Genomic DNA, 21,039 nt, shown 5'->3' on the forward strand with positions numbered 1-21,039 from the left:
AGACTTGAAGAGCAATTGAAACCAATTTGTACCAAACAATTTAAGTCAGGTGTGTGCCGATCACTGATGAGTGGTTAAAGCTGCCCTACCCACTATAAAGCACACACTTGTCTTGATGAGAAGTATTTTCTTGTGTGCATCATGGCATGGTCAAAAGAGCTGTCTGAAGACCTGCTATCAAGGATTGTTGATTTGTATAAAGCTGGAAAAGGATACAAAACCCATCTCTGAAATTCTGGATGTTCATCAATCAACAGTCAGAGAAGTCTACAAATGGAGAGTTTGGCACTGTTGCTTCTCTCCCAAGGAGTGGACATCCACCAAAGATGACGCCAAGAGTTCAGCGTAGAATACTCGGAGAGGGAAAAAAGAACCCAAGAGCATCTGCTAAAGACTTACAGAAATCACTGGCACAGTCCAATATCTCTGTGCACACACCAACTAGATATAAAACTATGGCCAAGAATGGTGTAAATGGGAGGACTCCATGGAGGAAGCCACTGCTGCCGAAAAAAAAATGTTGCATTGTTGTTTAATGTCCGCAAAAAGACACTTGGACACTCCATAAATGTTTTGGCAAAATATTTTGTGGACCGATGAAACCAAAGTTGAATGGTTTGGGAGTAACACACAACTTCATGTGTGGAGGAAAAATTGAACAGCTCACCAACATCAACACCTCATCCCCACCGTGAAGCATGGTGGAGACAGTATCATGATTTGGGGCTGTTTTGCTGCCTCAGGGCCAGAACAACTTGCAATCATTAATGGAAGAATTGATTCAAAAGTTTATCAGGATGTTTTGCAGAAAAACCTGAGGCAGTCTGTCAGACAGTTGAAGCTAAAAAGAGGATAGATGCTGCAACAAGACAATGATCCAAAACACAGAAGTAAATAAACTTCAGAATGGTTTCAGAAGAACAAAAACAAAAAAAACAGGTTCAGAGTGGCGAAGTCCAAGTCCAGTCTGGAACCCCATTGCGATGCTGTGGCATGACCTGGCCAGACATCCCAGGAATCTGACTGAACTATAGCAGTTTTGTAGAGAAGAATGGGCCAAGATTAGTCCTGATCAATGTGCCAAACTGATCTGCAGCTACAGGAAATGTCTGGTTTAAGTTATTACTGCCAAATGAGGGGCCACAAAGATTAAATGTGATGGTTCACTTATTTTTTCCCCATTCTGTCATTGTTTGGATACTATCCTCATTAAAATATGAAAACCTACAAATGTTTGGGTGGTTTCAGTTAAAGCACACTGTTTTTTCATCTGTGTTATTTTGACAAAGACGAGATCACATTTGATGGTGATTTTATGCAGAAATGTGAGAAATTCCAAAAGGTTCAGATACTTTTTCATACCACTGTACTACTGTGCGCTCTCAGCTCGTTTTGTTTAGATGCATCCAGGAAGAACGTACTAAAATGCCTTAAGAAAATACTTAAAATCAAATAAGGGTGGTTTAAACTCATTACTTGACAGATGTGGTCAACTGATAAACACTGTGCTTTAAAGCAGTGGTCTCCAACCTGGTCCTCAAAGGCCCCCTGTGGGTGCAAGATTTCATTCCAACCAGACAAATGACAATATGGTGTTTTACAAGTGCACTCAGTTGATTGCAGTCAGGTGCTGCTTGTTTAAGCAGAAACCTCATTGGTTCAACTATCTGTTCTGGGTCGACAGGAACAAAACCCATGAACCCATGTTTTTAGCCTGTCATCGTCATGAAAAAAATGTTATCTAGAAAATATTTTCGTTACAGACATCGTTAATGAAAAAAACAATGGCCGGAATTTTATCCGAGACATCTCACACACGCCAGCCGTATTTTTCCCCATTGGGCGACGGTGTTGTTGCGAGGCAAATCTATGCTGGCAGGAACTGCTCCTGACTGGACTAAGGGCCCAAGTACACCAGATGCATGATCGTTGCGGTTCCGGTCCGGTTCAGTGTTGACTGCGTGCCACGCAGTACGTCAAAAACAGGCAAATCATACTGGCTGCGCACGGCTGCGGTCCGCCAACTCCGTCCCCTCGTGAGCTCTCGCGTGATCGCACGCCCATTTAAAACAACGACAAACACACGGAGTCTGTACTCATCAGAGAAGCAGAGAGAGAGCACATTTTTTTCCTTGCATATTGATATTGTAACGTTTGCTAAGCGGACGTTTGGCCGCGAAGATAACACACGAGCTTCAACGCCTTTTTCCTGTTTTTCTTTATTAACTTCCCGCCACCTCACCAATGCAAAAACAACAACTATATACACTGACGCTATCTTGTCCACCAATCGGAGCGTCGCGCTGGTGCACCAGCACACCAATGACAGCCCCGCGTTGGTGCATAAATTAACCCACCGATGACAGCCCCGGCGACTCTACAATATTTTAATATCTGTCTCCTCATTCCAGATTGACTGCATCATGTTAAGATCAGGGCTCCGTGTGTGGGGGGCAAGGGGGGGCTATTATGCCCTTGGATGTGTCAGTGGGTTTATATTTGTGCACATTTAAAATTTATGGCACATCTCATAGAGCTGTTATAAACAACTGTTAAATAATCTGTAATATTTATAAAATGGATAGCGAATTCTATTCTACACGAACTAAAAAACAGCGTTCTTGGAATTGGTGTCTCAACACTGCAGATTCCTGTGCCCAGCGCAAACTGTTGTTTTTTCTATGAAGAGTCAAGTGAAATGTAGGAAAGAAAGAGAAATGTCTTGAATAGACCACCAGGTCGAAACTTGTGGGTGTCTCTTTTTTCTCTTTCGTACTTTTCCCCCTCGACTCTGTATACAAACCGACATTGTGTGTGCGCCGGGCACGAGAATTTCTGCAGTGGTACCACTTCCAGATACGCTGCTTTTTTTTTTTTTTTTTCGCTCAAAGTTGTCAGCACTCCGTGTGTTTGATATCATTGCCAGAAAAACACACATAATAGGACACCTGGTAGCTTCGCTTTTAATGCTGTCCTTATAATAACGATCTGCTGCATCGTATATTACTTTGTGACAGTTTCCGCGCTCATCATCCATCTTCGCTCGTGTTTAACCCTTTAAGGTCTGGGCCTATTTTGTCTGATTTTGCATGCCTTTGAAGTTGCCTTTATATTTCAAAGAAAGAATTGTTTACGATGGCCTGGTTTGGTCCCTTTTTTTGTGACACCTTGAACTTCATGTCCAAACTGTTGTTTCCTTCACTGACCAATTATAAATCATCATTTTGGGCCCAAAAAGACCAAAAATTCCAAAATCGTTTTGTGAAAATTTTTAATATTGATGTCCAATTGACAACCAAACATGCGTAACGAACCGTTTTGAAACTTTATAATATTTATTCAACATGTTAGGATGAACATTCAACCAAAAAAAATTAGAATAAATAGTCTTATATTTGACAATTCAACATATACAACAGGTATAGCCATAGGCGTTTTTTGCTTTTCTCCATGCTCTAGTCAAAACAGGTTATATACAGCAGACCAAACACTGAAGAACAGTGAAAAAATATATACAATCTAACTCAAAAAGTGTTTAGAGGCCATCTCTTTATGAGTTTAGGTGTTGCGGCCCATCACCTGATGAAAACTATGTACACACAATCAAGCTTCTTGAACACACATTTATACACACAAATTGAGAAGACTGATTGTGGGGAAAAAAAAAATATAGCATTGGGAAAAAAAGTATTTTCAAAAATATTTACAATAAACAAGTTAAATTTTTTTCAGGCATGCCACTCTGAAAAGCTGTTACGTCCTGGAATTCCTTGCCTTCCAATAATCTTGCACAGTTGGAAGTGAAACCAAAGACATGTACAAGAGGAGTCCAATAAATTTTTCAAGCTCCTCCACTGTAGTGTCTGTCCACACAAACTTTTTCCCAATCTCTTTTCGGACTCTGCCATACTGGTTTGTGTGTTTGCACATATTCATCAGTGTCGATGAGGTGAAGAACAGGTCAAAAAGTTCTTTTGGGGTGTATGCATGGTCACGATTCACCTGAGGTCCTGGTGGTCTCCGGGGTGTGAACCGGCTGCACTGTGGGGCAGTGTCTGTGTCTTGCTCTGTGCTCCATGGCACAGGTGCAGGCTGAGCCAGTGGTGATCGGCTTCTGCCGCGCTGACTTCTCCAGCCTCTCCTCCGCTGACATCTCATCGCTCTTCCGTGATGACCCCTTCTCCCTCGTCCTCTTTCCATTCGGGCAGTGAATGTAGATTTTTCATTGTCACTATAAATGTACATGAAAAAAAAGTCAGTATTTATGAAAATAATAAAGTATAAAATAAAAATATATAAAGCAATAAATAATAATGGAAATCTATATGTATGACAATAGAAAGAATACCATAGCAATACCATAGCTGATGAATATGTGCTACATCCCTAATCTACATATAGAAAGAAGAACACAAATTATAAATTCCTGCCTGGGATACACAGTGCACGTACGACTTTGATCTGATATGCACATTTTATTATTATATACACAAACACACACTTATATTGCATCAAAATTAACTTTGTCTTGCAATATCAAAAGAAACTTTCAAAAGAAACTTTTTCAGCATTAAAAAAAAAAAAAGTGAGTTGGCTTACCTCTGCTCGTCGATGGCGTCACCCACGTGTTCAAATCCGTCACTATCTTCACTCGAGCACTCTTCCGAAGAAGACGATGATGACGAATTTAGACCATCCTCTTCCTCAAGTTGATCAAAAAGCACAATTGCTTGCGCTAAATTTAGTTTTCCGTTCATTCTCAAAGTCACACAAAGTCGCTGCTTGATCCAAACGGCCGCCGCTTGCCACCTCGCTGCTTCAGAACACTCCTCCCTCTCGTTCGGTGGAACCTCGCACGGCAGTTTTATTTATAAAAAATAAAACGCATTTTGTGCTTCCACTGTGACTTCGAAAGGGTTCGTTTGATTTGTGTTTTTTTTCATGGAGCTTCCGTTTTGAAAAATGACAAGAAGTGATCGAAATATAGACATCAACAAATGATCCATGCAGCGTTTTAATGTTTTTTTGAGAGGACAATAAAACTATCAAACTTAAATGACAATATCTCACGTTTTAGTTGGTCGATTGACTTCAAATAATAACGAGGGTAAACCACAACTTCCGCACTTTAAAACGAGACCAACCAACGGCATGTGGGTGACGTAATTAAAACGTGAGGGCGCTTCAAAGAGGACGTGCGCTGAGGACGCGCCGGCGCGTCCTTCGACTCTCAAGGGTTAAACCGTGATTAGGCACCTGGGCTTTTGACGTCAGGCCCAGCTCCGCCCATTTTGTCGGATAGATATAGAAAATAGCCTATACCATTCGGCGGGCATGCGGCACGCCGGAGGTGGTTCGCAGTCAATCTGAAGCACTGACACGGCCGGTATACGTTGAACAATAGGATATAATGGGAACGGATTGGCTCCAGCACATATTTTTTACTGGAGTCGGATGGGAACCGCAACGATCATGCATCTGGTGTACTTGGCCCTTACTTGAACAGAATTCGAGAGATAGCGAGAACCAAAAGTGGTATTTGCCATGTGGTAAAATGGATTTTGCCATGTGGCTTTTTTTTTTTTTTTTTGCCATGTGCCAAAATGGATTTTGCCATGTGGCATTTTTTTTGCAATGCGGCATTTTTTTTGCCATGTGGAAAAAAATATTTTGACTTGTTATTTTTTCTTATATGTCAAAATGCATTTTGGTTTGTGGCTTTTGGTGAGGTATATGGCATTTTTGATCATTGGCAGCTATCCACGTCCACATTTTCCATTCATTTTAAATGGCAGAAAAACATGTGCAGCTGTGATTTTTGCCCATCCACTTACCGGTACAGCGCATTGACATTCAACGGACACCCAAGTCAGGCTATGCCGTTGCCGGCTATGCATGTCCAAATTTTCCATTCATATTAAATGGCAGAAAAACATGTGGCTGTGATTTTTAACCATACATTTTACATTAGAGCGCATTGACATTCAACTGACACCCAAATCAAGCTATGTCATTGCTATGCATGTCCAAATTTTCCATTCATTTTAAATAGCACAAAAACATATGTGGCTCTGATTTTTGGCCATCCACTTACAATTACAGCGCATTGACATTCAACGGACAACCAAGTCAGGCAATGCCATTGAAGGCTATGCCCGTCCAAATTTTCCATTCATTTAAAATGGCAGAAAAACATGTGTGGTTGTGATTTTTGACCATAAACTTTACATTAGAGCGCATTGACATTCAACTGACACCCAAGTCAGGCTATGCCATTGACGGCTATGCATGTACAAATTTTCCGTTCATTTTAAATGGCAGAAAAACATGTGGCTGTGATTTTTGACCATACACTTTACATTAGCGCGCAAGCTAGGCCATTGACGGCTGTCCACATCCAAATTTCTATGTCAGCTTTCTTTCTGCACTGATTAATCTCGGGTATACGGTCACTACGCTCGCGGTCGGACCACCAGGTTATTTCAGGACCCTCGTCAACAATTAGAGGAAAGTCTTAATTTTATTGCTGCTTTTATTTGTATATCATTGTGTTGTAGGTTGAAAAATTAAAGACTTTGTACACCTCAATTTTCTTTAGTTCTCTTTTTATATACATACTGAAACACTCTTATGCGATGTATTAATTCTAGTTTTCCGTCGGTCCAAACAACTCTAAGGTTGCCTCTCCAATTCTGCTAAAAACAAAAAAAAAACAATTTATTGTGACAACTAGAGTTGAGGAGGATGACATCAATACTACATCATTTTCACGTGAAATTGCGGCTCCTTGTGGGCGGAGGGTGTCCTCCCTCGGGTGAGGTGAACTTGAAGCAGTAGTTTAGCGTTTCGTGCTGTTCGGTCACCGCACCGCTGTATAAACGGGCACCAAGTGAAATTGGTCGTACAAACCAATTTGAAAATCTGAGAACATGAGTGGTAAGTTGTTTGAAAATCTTCATTCGGTGGAAATATCGTTGTGTTAAGTCCTAAACCTTATTTTAATGACACCTAAGGTAACAACCCTATAGTGTAGTTTTTAGGTATGGTATGAAAAGATAAAACAATGATTTTTGTAAGTTGGGCTATCGCTACATTACCTACATTACCTTTTAAAAGTTCAGTGAAGATTCCCACACTATTCAATCTTAAACCATGGGACAGGATGTACAGTAATTAACAACAAATTGTTGTGATGTTCTGCACATCGACTTTGAAAAAATGTTGTTGTTTTTTTTTTTTAATTATGTGAAATGGGCTGCAGAGTATGAGGTTAAGAACAGACCTTCCTGTCATTTCAAATGAATTGAAAATTTGGACGTGCCTAGCCGTCAATGGCATAGCCTTACTTGGGTGCCAGTTGAATGTCAATGGTCTCTGATGTAAAGTGTAGGGTCAAAAATTACAGCCAAACATGTTTTTCTGCCATTTAAAATGAATGGAAAATTTGGACGTGCATAGCTGTCAATGGCATAGCCTTACTTGAGTGCCAGTTCAATGTCAATGCGCTCTAATGTAAAGTGTATAGTCAAATATCACAGCCACACGTTTTTCTGCCATTTAAAATGAACGGAAAATTTGGACGTGCATGGCCTGCAAAACTACCATATACCCCATAAAAATGCCATATACCCCCCCCAAAAATGCCACAAACCAAAATGCATTTTGCCTCATACTAAAGAAACATGTCACATGTCTAAATCCATTTTGCCACAGGGCAAAAAAAATGCCACATTGCAAAGAAAAAATGCCACATGGCAAAACAAATTTTACCACCTGGCAAAAAAAAAAATGCCACATGGCAAAATACATTTTGCCACCTGGCAAAAAAAAAAATGCCACATGGCAAAATACATTTTGCCACATGGGAAAAAATGGCAGATGGCAAAATCCATTTTGCCACATGGGAAAAAATGGCACATGGCAAAACCCATTTTGCAACATGGCAAATACGACTTTTGGTTCTTGGCCCTGCTGCAGAATTCTGCGGTAACTTGGCAAAATGTATTTTCGATCATAAGCGAAAAAACAGAAGCACAATTTTTTTCCTTCTTATCACTGTATTCGTGATTAAATGCGATTTTGTTACAATTTTATTTCCTGTTTCGATTATCATTTTTTTTACAATTTATTGATTTAATGTGATTTTTATGATCTTCATGTGATGTAAAGCACTTTGAATTGCCTTGTGTTGAATTGTGCTATATAAACAAATTTGCCTTGTCTTGCCTAATTTGCCATGACTAAACCTGCTGATCCAGAATGTTATTTGTGTAAAAAATGACAATAACAACTGCTGGATGGAAGGGAAGCACAGTCAACGACTCAATGACACATCAGTTCATAATACGGCACCCACCCAGCTTTATAATAGGAGGATTCTTTTGGCAAATACAAGCCTAGGCAAGCACGTTTCCATATTGCACTGGAAACCACATTTATTTTTTTCAGCTGACCACCTGAAGTACATTTGAAACAAAGCAATAGCTTTAGCATGCTTACATTCTCAAAGGTGGCGTCAGGCTTTTTGAACTCTTCAGGGTTGGTATCCAAAAACCTCTTTATGTCGTTATAGAAATGAGAAATTCTGAAGACAAAACAAACAAAAACAGTTGGAAATGTGTTTGTAGAAGACTAGGTGAGCCCATGGACAACTTAACATTTTTGACATTTCTGTTTTTAACAGTACTTTTGACCAGGTACGGGGGGGGGGGGGGGGGGGTAGCTAGTTACATTTACTTTTGTTATTGCATAGTTTCATCACTTTATCAAAGAGATAAAAACAAACACGTGCAGAAAGTAAAGGATAAATGCTCCCATAGCTATTCAAAAACACCAATCAAAGCACTTCAAAAGCATAAATAAAATAAATTACAATTGTTATTACAACATGATTAACACCCACCTGCACAAACCTATATAAAGACACACAGAACACTTTAAAATGTAACTTTTTTTTCACCTTAAACTATAACCTTACTTGTCTTCACTGATGCAAAAGCATCAATTGCACTATCATACGACAGTTGTTTTGGAAGGTGCACTTCTTTCTTCACTGGCAGTTTGCGTGTGGGAAGGTACTGGACTTGGTGCTGATGTGGATAAGTTGAATGTAAAAGATGGCCCAGGATTACAGAGGTGGTAGGAAAATAATTCAGAGGAGCATCTATAAAGAGAAGTGGAATGTTACATTATATTTGTCAAATAGCTGTTGATTGTGAAACCAGCATGATATATCCATAATAGCGCCTAAATTCTTGCACAGTGTGTGAAGTTGTTTTAGGTCACGTGCACCATTAGGAGACGAGGATTGTTGCCATGGTTTCGAAAACAAATAACATGTCATCGACCGTGTCCAGCTACGACACGAGCGGAGATGAACAAAAGATTGCATTTGAAATTTAGTCAAAAGGCAGCGAAACGATGCTATATGCATCTCTCATCTGCCCAAGGGCGAAAAAGTGCAGGAATTTAGACGAAGCCTGCGTGGCTGCGTCAGACAATGGCTTTCTCTCCAGGCTCCATCGAAGGATCTTGCTGAAAAGGCGTCAACTGGGATTTTTAACGGCATTGACTACAACTAAGTCACACGCACGCCTTTTGTTGTGATTAATAATGGGGGTTGGGGGGCTTCTGATCAGATCACATATGAAGTTAAAAGACATACAATGTGAATTCTGGGCTCTAACTATGATGTCATTTTAAGAATTCACCCTTATTATGTTTTTTTTTTTACATAAAGCAAAAAAAAAAGTTTGAGACTTGTAAAGCACTGCCATTAAGTAACTGGGAGGGGGTTTGAGACATTCCTAGCATATCCATTAAATAACTGGTTTGTACAATATATTCAAAAATGAGGCATTGACAAACAACATAGAAGTTAGTTTGTTTAACTAGTTCCAAAAACCTATTTGATCATTTTATTCAGGAAAAAATTGGCAAAATAGACAAGCCTAGATAATTTTGATTGAACGATTATGTAAATATCATATGGATGAAACAGTTCAAACATGGTTTATGTGTGTGTGTGCTTGTTTTTCAAAACGGAAACATCCTTTACTGACAGCTACAACTTCTGTGAGGCAATCATCCGTCAAAATATTATAATTGACAAGGAAATGCTGCGCATGCAAAAGCTTCAAAACACATTCGTGGACATAGTGAAGAATCAAGAGGGTCTTGATGCTTCAGAATACAGGTAACCAAAATATGTCTCTCTCTCATGGTTCTTGTAAACAAAAAATAAGGAAATACTAAAAGGTTCATTGTTATGAACGTATTCTCACAAAATTCGTATTCAAACTAGTGTTGTACTGATACCATTTTTTGGCCCAGACATCAATACCACTTTGTTTTAAAATTTATATACAGTATATAGAAAGTGAATCCAGTTGAACTTTTTATTGCATACATGGTATGGGTGACAATAGTTAAACCTTTTGGCTCAAGAATATCAAGCTGTTGTCATAAAAAGTCCTGATACTGACGTGCTAGTGATTGCTGTAAGTCTGCAGAAAGATTTACAGTGTAGATTGTATTTTTTCACAGGGGTAGGAAACAGAAGAAGGATTGACGTCTCTAAGGTCTCCCTAGTTCTTGGCACTAGTGTTTTCAGCACTCACTGGCATCCATACATTCACAGGTCGTGACTCTGCTACTGCCTTACATGGCAAAGGCAAAAAACACAACACACTTTCTGTTGCATGTCATAAAAAAAGAAAACCTGACTGGGTTTGCAAAGCTGGGCAGCAGTTTTAAACTTGACCTACAAATATTTAATACGTTGTGTAAATACATGTGCCACCTGTATGGCCAGTCATCTGCCAAAAATTGAAATGATGCCAGATACAGCTCTTTCTGTGTGGCCTCGTCAGCCTTGCTAGAACACTCTATTCCCCCAACAACTGATGCTCTGTACCAACATTGCGGGAGAGAAAACTATCCAATGTGACACAGGAAGATGTTCTTGTATGTCTGCAAAACTTTCATGTTTCATGATTTATGTCCGTGCCAAGCATGCGAGAATGTTTCCAAAGAAACAGAAGACACTCGGATGGGATGTTGACTTTAATGAAAGCGATTTTGAGGAGCAATGTTGTCATGTACAGTTTTACTAATTTTATTTCTATGGATATATTTTTTTTTACTTTGTTTTTCAATATTTGTAGGTGTAATAGTTTGGATTTTCATATTATGAGACACTACCATGTTTCAATAAATGTTGTATACCATACTTGTGAATGATTGCAACCTTTTGTGTATATGGCGGAAAATAGACAAGACTGAAAAAGCAGTTTCTGCTCTTGCACCCCTCTTTAAAATAAACTGCTGTATTTCAAGCCAGAAGAACTGTTGTGTTTGATAGAATAATGTGTCTATATGCTGCAATAGCAGATTCATGGCGAAATAAGCCCCGAACTATTTTTAATTTGCCCCGTTTACCTGGAAACCCCCGTTTACAGATGTTGCACAACCGCTTTTGTTTCAACCTAGCCATAAAAACTAAGGTAAGTAATCGTATTTATTATTATAAATGTCCGTCAATTTTAGCTAAGAATCATTAATCGATGTCTAATATTTAGTTTAAAAAAAAACTTTATTATTCACGCACATTTTTTAAACTTTTAAACAAATTACGTCACAATGAAAAAATTGGCGACTGCAAAAAAGACACAACTATCTACCTTATAACTAGCGCTTAATTGTATTTTTTTCATTACTGTCGGATTTTCCCCAATATATTAGATGATAAATAATCGATCCAAACAAAGAAAAACGTTTAAAAGCGTAAATATATGAAAAAGAAAATCTTGACCATTCCTTGATGTCTGCGATTTCTTCATCGCAACCCTTGTTAAATTACCATGTTTCACCCATTAAATCCCCAAAAAATCCAGCTCTGGCCATTCACAGCTGTGTCTTGACACTCAGTGATACATGCTAGATGGAGTTTTGGATTGAAACAAGGTAAGTACGCGATAATATCTCGTTAAAGTTATGGTCTCTGAAATTCTTCTGCTCTCGCGTGTTCTATTTCATCCCTGCTGACCGCCAGAGGCGGAGCTGAAAGCCCTGAATGATCCCTTCGCGCATGCGCAGTGCGAGTATTAATACCAACAATGTCACCTGTGACCCCAGGTTGACCCCCTGCAAAGGTATAACTCCCGGTGTCAACCTAGATGCAGTCCATTTTTTTCTTCTCGCGTGGCAGTTGCTACCTTGTTTGTGTCGCGTAAAGCCTTCTTGACTGTGTGTCGGAGCTGCGAGTTGGATTCGCCCTCCTTAGGCTGCATCACTTTGTTAGCGATCCGGCCATGTGGAGTCTATGTTCTTCCTCGTTGGAGCGAATGACTGCCCGTGCCACTGCCAGCCCGTGCCGCCGATGGCTTCGTTTGCGATCCCCCTCCCGGCTGAGGGCGTTGGGTGGGTGATCCCGGCTGGCTCGCCGCTGCGTGGCCGCCGGCTGCGTTCGCCTGTTTGTTTTTTCGCCGCCGGCGTGTGTGCCGGGGGCGGGGGGGTCGTCCACCTCACTCGTCCACCCCACTTGCTTGGCCTTTTGGCTGTGCGCGGGCTTTCACGGCGTTACCTCGATTCCCGTTGCGTCTGGCGGTTGGTGTCGTGGGTTCACGATCTCGCTGGCTGCGCTTGCTGTGCAGGTGGCGTTCACGCCGCCTTCCCTCAGCTGGCTTTCACGGTGTTTCGTCGCGTCACATCGCTTCTTGCGATCGCCGTCGTGGGTTGGCTATCTCGCTAGCCTGGCCGCGCTTGCTGTGCAGGTCGCGTTCGCGCCGCCTTCCCTCAGCTGGCTTTCGCGGTGTTTCGTCGAGTCCCGCCGCTTCTTGGGATCGGCGTCGTGGGTTGGCTATCTCGCTAGCCTGGCTGCGCTTGCTGTGCAGGTGGCGTTCGCGCCCCCTTCGCTCAGCTGTCGTCGCCACGTTTGCGTTGGCCGTGGAGGGCTCTCCCTGTGTGTGCATGAGGTTCCCTCCTCGGGTCGTGTGACGCCCCGGACCGGTGCTCGGCTTGTCGTGACCTGTCTGACGTTTCTTGCGTGGGGTTTGCAGCTGTGGGCTTGCTCCGGTGTGGTTGTCCAGGGGCGGTACTGGCTTCCGCACTGGCGGGGACCTGGGCCCCCTTCAATGTCGCGTCTACCTATGACAGGCATTCCCCTGGCCCCGGCGGTAACTGTGGGGGTTAGGGCGGGCTGTCTCCCCTCCGGCCGGCGGGCGTGTAGATTCTACCATGCCTCGACGGCTGGCTGGTGTGTGCGCCATTGCGCGCTTGGGCGTGCCCCGATTGGGCCGTTGCTCTTGCCCACGTGGCTCGCTGGGGCATCTAGGCCGATTTGGGGATGGTTTGCTTGTTCCCCTCTCGGCGGGTGGCCTTCCTTGGGGTGTCTATGGACGTGGTGGCCATGTTGGCTCCTCCGTTGTCCCGTGGGGGTGGACGCTCTGCGCCTCCCATTGTGTTTTTGGGTTGATCGGGTGTGCCAGTGTGTGTGGCCTTCCCGCGGCTCATGGGCTTGTTGGCGTCCTTGTCCGCAGTTGTACCCCTGGGTCGTCTTTTATTGCACCACCTGCTACGGTGGCTGACCGGCTTTCGCCTGGTTGCCGTACGGCCCCCTCATGGGGATGTGTGCTGTTTTGTCGCCGTTGTTCTAGTCTTGTGTTTTTCCTTGATTGGGTCGTTCTACATCCCCCCTCAAGGTCGGAGCTGCTGCGATCTCTGCTCCTCTCGCCAGGGTCTCTGGTGGCTCTGTTGGGAGTCACAGCCTGGTTTCTGCCTTCCTCATGGGGGCCCTGCGGCTCTGCCCCGCAGGTGTCCTCGTGCCCCAGTTTGGGGTCTGCGGTCGGTGCTCGGCTGTTGTGCCGCCCTCCTTCTAGCCTCTGGCTGAGACCGGCCCTCTGTGGGTCGCCCACTAGGCGCCGCTCCCGCTGACCGTTGCCTTTGCTTGGCGTGTCTGCGGGTTGCTCGCGCACTCGGTTGGCCGTCGTGCATGTTTTTGCACTCTGGGGGCTCGGGTGGCGCGCTGTGGCCTGGCGTTACCTTTGTGCCCTAAGTGTTGGCTGACTCGTACGGCGATCGGCCTTTACACCTTGCTTATTTTTGGTGGGCGGTGTCGGGCCGGGGCTGTTACGCCCGGCCGGGACCCTGAGGTTTTGTGGGGACTCTGTGACGGGTTTTCATAGGTCGTCACGCCTTTTTTGCCTGCTGTGGGGTTCGTGGCAGGGGGACTGCCCTCTCCTGGCAGCGCCTCCCTCGTTGGGTCGTGGATCCAATTGTCGCTCTTGTCAGACGCCCCCTGCCATCTGGGGCGTGCTGTCATTTTGCCTGGGGCGTTGCTGCTTCCTGGGCTGCCTCGAGGGAGTGGCCCTGGTGGTCGTACATGCCGCTGCATAATGGTCAGGGCCTGGCTCCTTCTTCGGGTTTTACTATTTTTTTATGTCACCTCCTCCCGCCCACTGTGCGCGGTCTTCGGGTCACTGTGAGGTTTGTGTTGGGGATTCTTCGTGACCCCGCTGGTATTGGTCATTCAGTGCTTTCAGCACCGCCTCTGGCGGTCAGCAGGGATGAAATAGAACAAAAGTTACGTATGTAACTATGGTTCTATGAATCCCGAATGACCGCCAGAGCATTCGGTCACGCAGAATCCTCTTGACCACGCGAGAAGGTTCTGTAGGGACTGCATCTAGGTTGACACCGGAAGTTATACCTTTGCAGGGGGTCAACCTGGGGTCACAGGTGACATTGTTGGTATTAATACTCGCACTGCGCATGCGCGAAGGGATCATTCAGTGCTTTCAGCACCGCCTCTGGCGGTCATTCGGGATTCATAGAACCGTAGTTACATACGTAACTTTCGTTCTCACCTCTAGATAGGGTTTTGCTGTTTAATTTTTTTTTTCTTTTAAATGCCCTCTTGTTCAAAATTTTTCTTCCCCTAGAAAATTGAGATTTTAGGCTTTCCAATGATGTATCACATGTGCATATCGGACAATTTTGAAATTTGGCCAAATTGGGGGTCTCAGAGCGGAACTTCAAGTCACCTGAGTGTTTTCCGCCATATACAGTGTGATTCAAAAAGACTGTCACAATCATAATGCCATGTCAAAAATGAATAAAACTACCTTGGACAGATGTTGGAAGTAACTTTAATATTATGTTTTTAAAGTGCTCAAATATGGCCATCACCAGCAGCATGGACAAGTTGACATGAGAATTCCTTCCTAACGTCGCGTTCCACTGAGTTGAGTCTGTGATTCGATCTTTCATGTCATCAATATCTTCTCTAAGTGGTGGAACGTACACTTAGTGTATAGCATACGTTATGTGCCATAGAGATCGATAATGAACTTTTTCTTTAACATACCAATACGTCCAGCAAGTACCGATGATGTGAAATATCAAACAACAGTTGCAATCAAGACAATGGACTTTGACTTGCACACGTTTGAGAGGAATTCTCATCTCGGCTTGATTTTGTCCGTGCTGCTGGTGGTGCTCACATTTGAGCTTAAAACATGAAATACAACTTGAAGTTATCTTCAACATACGTCCATCACATCTTTTGTGATGATTTTCTTTTTTGAAGTATCACGTGATGATTTTGGCAGATTCTTTTTGAATCACCCTGTTTTTTTTGTCTTATTCCATTTTTGCCATGATTTCTGAATCATGGCAAAAATGGAATTTAGGGGGGCTTGGTAGAAATTCGGTTGATTTTCAGCCATTTATTATCATGGTGTGCATTTTTTTTTTATATATATATTTCATTGCATAGTACGGTGTATCACAAAGGTGAGTACACCCCTCGCATTTTTGCAGATATTTAAGTATATCTTTTCATGGGACAACTCTGACAAAATGACACAATGAAAAGTAGTCTGTGTGCAGCTTATATAAAAAGTGCAGCTTATATAAAAAAAATTATTTTCACCTCAAAATAACTAAAAAATATAGGCATTAATATCTAAACCCCTGGCAACAAAAGTGAGTCAACAAAAGTGAGTACACCCCTTAGTGAAAGTTGTCAATATTAACATACAACATATCAACTGTCAGTATTTTGTGTGGCCACCACTATTATCTAGAACTGCCTTTACTCTCCTGGGCATGGAGTTGACCAGAGCTTCACAGGTTGCCACTGGAATGCTCTTCCACTCCTCCATGACGACGTTGCGGAGCTGCCGGATATTTGAGACTTTGCGCACCTCCACCTTCCGCTTGAGGATCCCCCAAAGATGTATTGGTTTCAAGTCTGAAGGCATGCTTGGCCAGTCCATCACCTTTACCCCCAGTCTCTTCAGTAAAGCAGTGGTCATTTTGTAGGTGTGTTTTGGGTCATTGTCATGCTGGAACACTGCCCTGCGACCCAGTTTCTGGAGGGAGGGGATCATGCTCTCTCTTTCACAGTACATGTTGGGAGTTCATGTTTCCCTCAATGGAATGTAACTCTCCAACACTTGCAACACTTATGCAGCCCCAGGCCATGACATTCCCACCACCATGCTTCACTGTAGGCATGACACTTTGTACTCCTCACCTGGTCGGCGCCACACATGCTTGAGACCATAGGAACCAAACAAATTAATCTTCGTCTCATCAGACCATAGGACATGGTTCCCGTAATCCATGCGCTTTGTTGACATGTCTTCAGCAAACTGTTTGCGGGCTTTCTTGTGTACCGTCTTCAGAAGAGACTTCCTCCTGGGGTGACAGCTATGCACACCAATTTGATGTGGAGTGGGGCATATGGTCTGAGCACTAGCTGGCTGACCCCCCACCTCTGCAGCAATGCTGACAGCACTCCTGCAACGATCATGGAGGAGTGGAAGAGAATTCCAGTGGCAACCTGTGAAGCTCTGGTCAACTCCATGCCCAGGAGTGGATAATGGTGGTGGCCACACGAAATACTGACAGTTGACATGTTGTATGTTAATATTGACAACTTTCACTAAGGGGTGTACTCACTTTTTTTGCCAGGGGTTTGATATTAACGGCTATATTTTGAGTTATTTTGAGGGGAAAATAAGATTTTATCATATGAGCTGCACACAGATGACTTTTCATTGTGTCAAAGTGTCATTTTGTCAGTGCTGTCCCATGAAAAGATATACTTAAATATCTGTAGAACTGCGAGGGGTGTACTCAATTTTGTGATACACTGTAGGTTGTGATATTTTTTATATATGATGCATAAGCTTTTAGCTAAATTTAATATATATTTCATTAAGTTGGCTGCAAATCACTTATGTTGAAGCGTTTCTTTCAAGAAATTAGCTACATTTCTCACTCTGATTTCACCTATGTGTAGACTAAGGCACCAACACTTTTTTCAAATGTTTGGTAGATGTGTTTATGACATTTGATAAAGATTTTGTGTTGCCAGAATTAATATAACACTTGAAATAAGCAAAAACAACAACACCGGATTTGTATTTTTGTGTATTCACATCAAGATACATTTCTGGCTGGTGACAAAGTTAGGAGGGTATTGGCTTTGAAAAAATGCATTGAACCCGTAAATCCAGCGCAGTGGAATAAATCCATTTTCTAAGCACTTTTTCCATGGTCCCAATTCAGCCATATGTCCATGAATATCTTTTGAAGTTTTTCCATTCGTAGCACTTCCTGGTCAACTCTCATCGTTTGACAGATGACGATGTCACAGAATTACTTGTAGCTGTCAGTGAAGAGTGTTTCAGTTCTGAAAAACACGCACACACAAATCAACCATGCGTGAACTGTTTCATCCATATCATATTTACATAATCGTCCAATAAAAATTATCTAGGCTTGTCTATTTTACCCCCTCCCAGTTACTTAATGGCAGTTCTATACAAGTATCAAACTTTTTTTTGCTCAATGTAAAACAAACATAATAATGGTGACTTCTTAAAATGACATCACAGCTAGAGCCCAGAATTCACATTGTATGTCTTAACTTCATATGTGATCTGATAAGAAGCCCCCCAACCCCCATTATTAATCACAACAAATGGCGTGCGTGTGGCTTACCTGTAGTCAAGGTCGTTTAAAATCCCAGTCGACGCATTTTCAGTATGATCCTTCGACAGAGCCTGGAGAGAAAACCATTGTCTGACGCAGCCACCCAGGCTTCCACCGCTTCGTCCAAATTCCTGCACTTTTTCGGCCTTTGACAGATGAGAGATGCATTTAGCATCGTTTCGATGCCTTTTGACTAAATTTCGAATGCGGTTTTCTTATCTTTTGTTCAACTCCGCTCGTGTCCTACCTGGACACGGTCGACGCCATGTTGTTTGTTTTCGAAACAATGGCAACAATCCTCGTCTCCTAATGGTGCACGTGACCTAAAACGGCTTCACACACTGACGATACTACTCCACCGTTTCAATATCACTGCGCCACGGGGGGAAAAAAAAAAAGACCGACACAAAAACGCATATTACGAAAAAATGACTGGAAACCGTGAGTACAACTTTTTCTTTGGTACTAATTAGCAATGTATGTATATTATATAGCAGAGTTTATGTTGATTCATTTGAGTGGAACAAATCAACACAATTTCGCTCTGCCAATACAGTCTAGTAGAAGAATTGGTACTTTTCAAATAAGCCTACAAGGAGCAAAAAGTTATAATTGAAACAATAGCCCGGGTTGGTTTTAACATGCAGTGCTATGGAGTAAAACATTCAGAGGTGAAGCCATTTAGACTTTTACTTTTTGTTCAAATCTTGGAAAGTAATGTGGGTCTGTAGAATATAAAGCTAACATCTGAAATATTCACAATAATACAACTTTACAGACGATAGTCAGACCCGTGCGCTCCAGAAGGCGAGCTAGGCAAATGCCAAGGGCGTCCCAGCTTCCAAAGCTGTGTTGTGATGAAAAAACTTTTTTCAACAGCATAAGCACGTACGTATAGTTAGCGGAACTGCAGGCTAGCGGTTATTTACATAGAGTTTATATGACATACTGCTAAAGCTAAATTATATTGTATCATTAGCCAGGCTGTTGTTTTAGACATGTTTTCAGTATTCAGCCAGCTGTGTATTAGTTTCAGTTAAATTTACTCCCCCTCCCATTTTAGAGAAAGTGAGGGACCAACTTTGTCTTGCTTATTTTCATTTGAAGTGAACCACTTTTACCTCGTGTTAAATTGTGCTTTTCAAATACATTTGCCTTGCCTAAAAGTGCCATGGTTAATTAAATACACCATTAAATATGCAATTAATAATTTCAAAGTATGTAAGTAAGAAAGACTAAAAGTGCCATGGATTTAAAAGCAAACATTTGTAATTAAATGTGTCATTAACTCATTAAAATGGCGATCACGTAAATGTAAAAAATATTGAATTTTTTTTGCTATATATATATAAATATATTTATTAGGGATGTCAAAATTATTGCGTTAACGCGCGGTAATTAATTTTTTTAGTTAATCATGTTAAAATATTTGACGCAATTAACGCACATGTCCCGCTCAGACAGTATTGTGCCTTTTGGTAAGTTTTACAGCAAGGCTTTTTGTGCTGTCTAACAGCAAACTCTTGTGGTCACTTTGCGACATGGTTTATTGTTTACTTGCCAGTTCAATGTGGCTGCACGACGTCTCGGGCTGACGCCTGCGTTGTAATGTTGTGCTTATATGATCCTTGGACAAGATTTGTCCGTAAGTATGGTTGTTGTAAAGAATGTACATATTATGTTAGTAAGCGAAATGTTCTATTTTTGTATGAGACGCTTTTTGTTTATGTTTAGTGAACCTGTATAGCGTGCTAAGCTAACGTTGTTGCTAATGCAATGCTTATGTCCTTTTTTTTGTAGTTTTACGACGGTCTAAAGAGGACAATGGTTTGAGGCTATTTTATTAATAAATCAGATGAAAAAGGAAGAAGTCTGATTATTAAGGCGTCGTTCACTAGCTGTCTAGCTTTTGAAAAAGTAGACGCGTCGGAGTGAGGACAGCATAGACAGATTTAAATGACAGTAGAGTGAAATGCCCACTACAGTCCTTATGTACCGTATGTTGAATGTATATATCCATCTTGTGTCTTATCTTTCCATTCCAACAATTTGTTTTACAGTATATATATATATATATATATATATATATATATATATATATATATATATATATATATATATATATATATATATGATTTACAGAAAAATATGGCATATTTTGTAGATGGTTTGAATTGCGATTAATTGCGATTAATTACGATTAATACATTTTTAAGCTGTAATTAACTCGATTAAAATTTTTAATCGTTTGACAGCCCTAATATTTATTTATATATATATTATATTTATTTTTTTTTGCTCATATATTTATTATTATTGGATAGTCCTGTGTAGTTGCAGTGCTTCAAGAATATATTTTCTTTTAACTACGCCCATCAAAGATAGTGGCCGGATCCTGTAGACAGGTACAGTAGACTGCAAGAATTTTGGCGCTATTATGGTTATATCATGCTGGTTTCACAATCAACAGCTATTTGACAAATATAATGTAACATTCCACTTCTCTTTGTCGATGAAATATTTTCCTACCACCGCTGTAATCCTGGGCCATCGTTTACAGCCAACTTATCCACATCAGCACCAAGTCCAGTACCTTACCACACACAAACTGCCAGTGGAGAAAGAAGTGCACCTTCCAAAACAACTGTCATATGATAGTGCAATAGATGCTTTTGCATCAGTGAAGACAAAAAGAGTAAGGTTATCGTTCAAGGTGAAAAAAAAGTTGCATTTTAAAGTGTTCTGTGTGTCTTTATATAGGTTTGTGCAGGTTGGTGTTAATCATGTTGTAATAACAATTGTAATTTATTTTAATGCTTTTGAAGTGCTTTGATTGGTGTTTTTGAATAGCTATTAGAGCATTTTTCCTTTAACTCCTGCACTTGTTCGTTGTTGTCTTTTTTTATATAATAAATTACAAAGAGATAATGTGCTTTTTCACTGTGAGTGTTTAAATATACGTGGTGAAAATAGGGGGGGGTGCAATACAGTCCCTGACAAAGTCTTGTCGCTTATCCATTTTGTAAAAACAATTGC

The 21,039-nt window shown here is 41.6% G+C and overlaps 2 protein-coding genes across 11 annotated transcripts in view; both read right to left on the reverse strand.

Annotated features, from left to right (window-relative positions):
* Window positions 1-21,039, reverse strand: part of LOC130917366 (phospholipid-transporting ATPase ABCA1-like) — a 321,379-nt gene that overhangs the window by 222,239 nt on the left and 78,101 nt on the right. For 9 of the 10 annotated variants that reach the window (XM_057838802.1, XM_057838715.1, XM_057838723.1 and 6 more), the window contains one exon: window positions 8,500-8,584. The exons of the other annotated variant lie outside the window; for it this stretch is intronic. In XM_057838802.1, coding sequence (XP_057694785.1) covers window positions 8,500-8,584 — 85 coding nt within the window. The remainder of the gene's footprint in view (window positions 1-8,499; window positions 8,585-21,039) is intronic. 10 annotated transcript variants of the gene reach the window in all.
* On the reverse strand, window positions 3,628-5,045 carry LOC130917423 (uncharacterized). Its single transcript, XM_057838814.1, has 2 exons — window positions 4,600-5,045; window positions 3,628-4,231 (listed from the first exon to the last, which is right to left on the reverse strand). The coding sequence occupies exons 1-2, from the start codon at window positions 4,755-4,757 to the stop codon at window positions 3,754-3,756; spliced, it is 636 nt and encodes a 211-aa protein (XP_057694797.1). The 5' UTR covers window positions 4,758-5,045; the 3' UTR covers window positions 3,628-3,753.

This window comes from Corythoichthys intestinalis, chromosome 1 (assembly GCF_030265065.1).
Source record: "Corythoichthys intestinalis isolate RoL2023-P3 chromosome 1, ASM3026506v1, whole genome shotgun sequence".
Classification (NCBI taxonomy): domain Eukaryota; kingdom Metazoa; phylum Chordata; class Actinopteri; order Syngnathiformes; family Syngnathidae; genus Corythoichthys; species Corythoichthys intestinalis.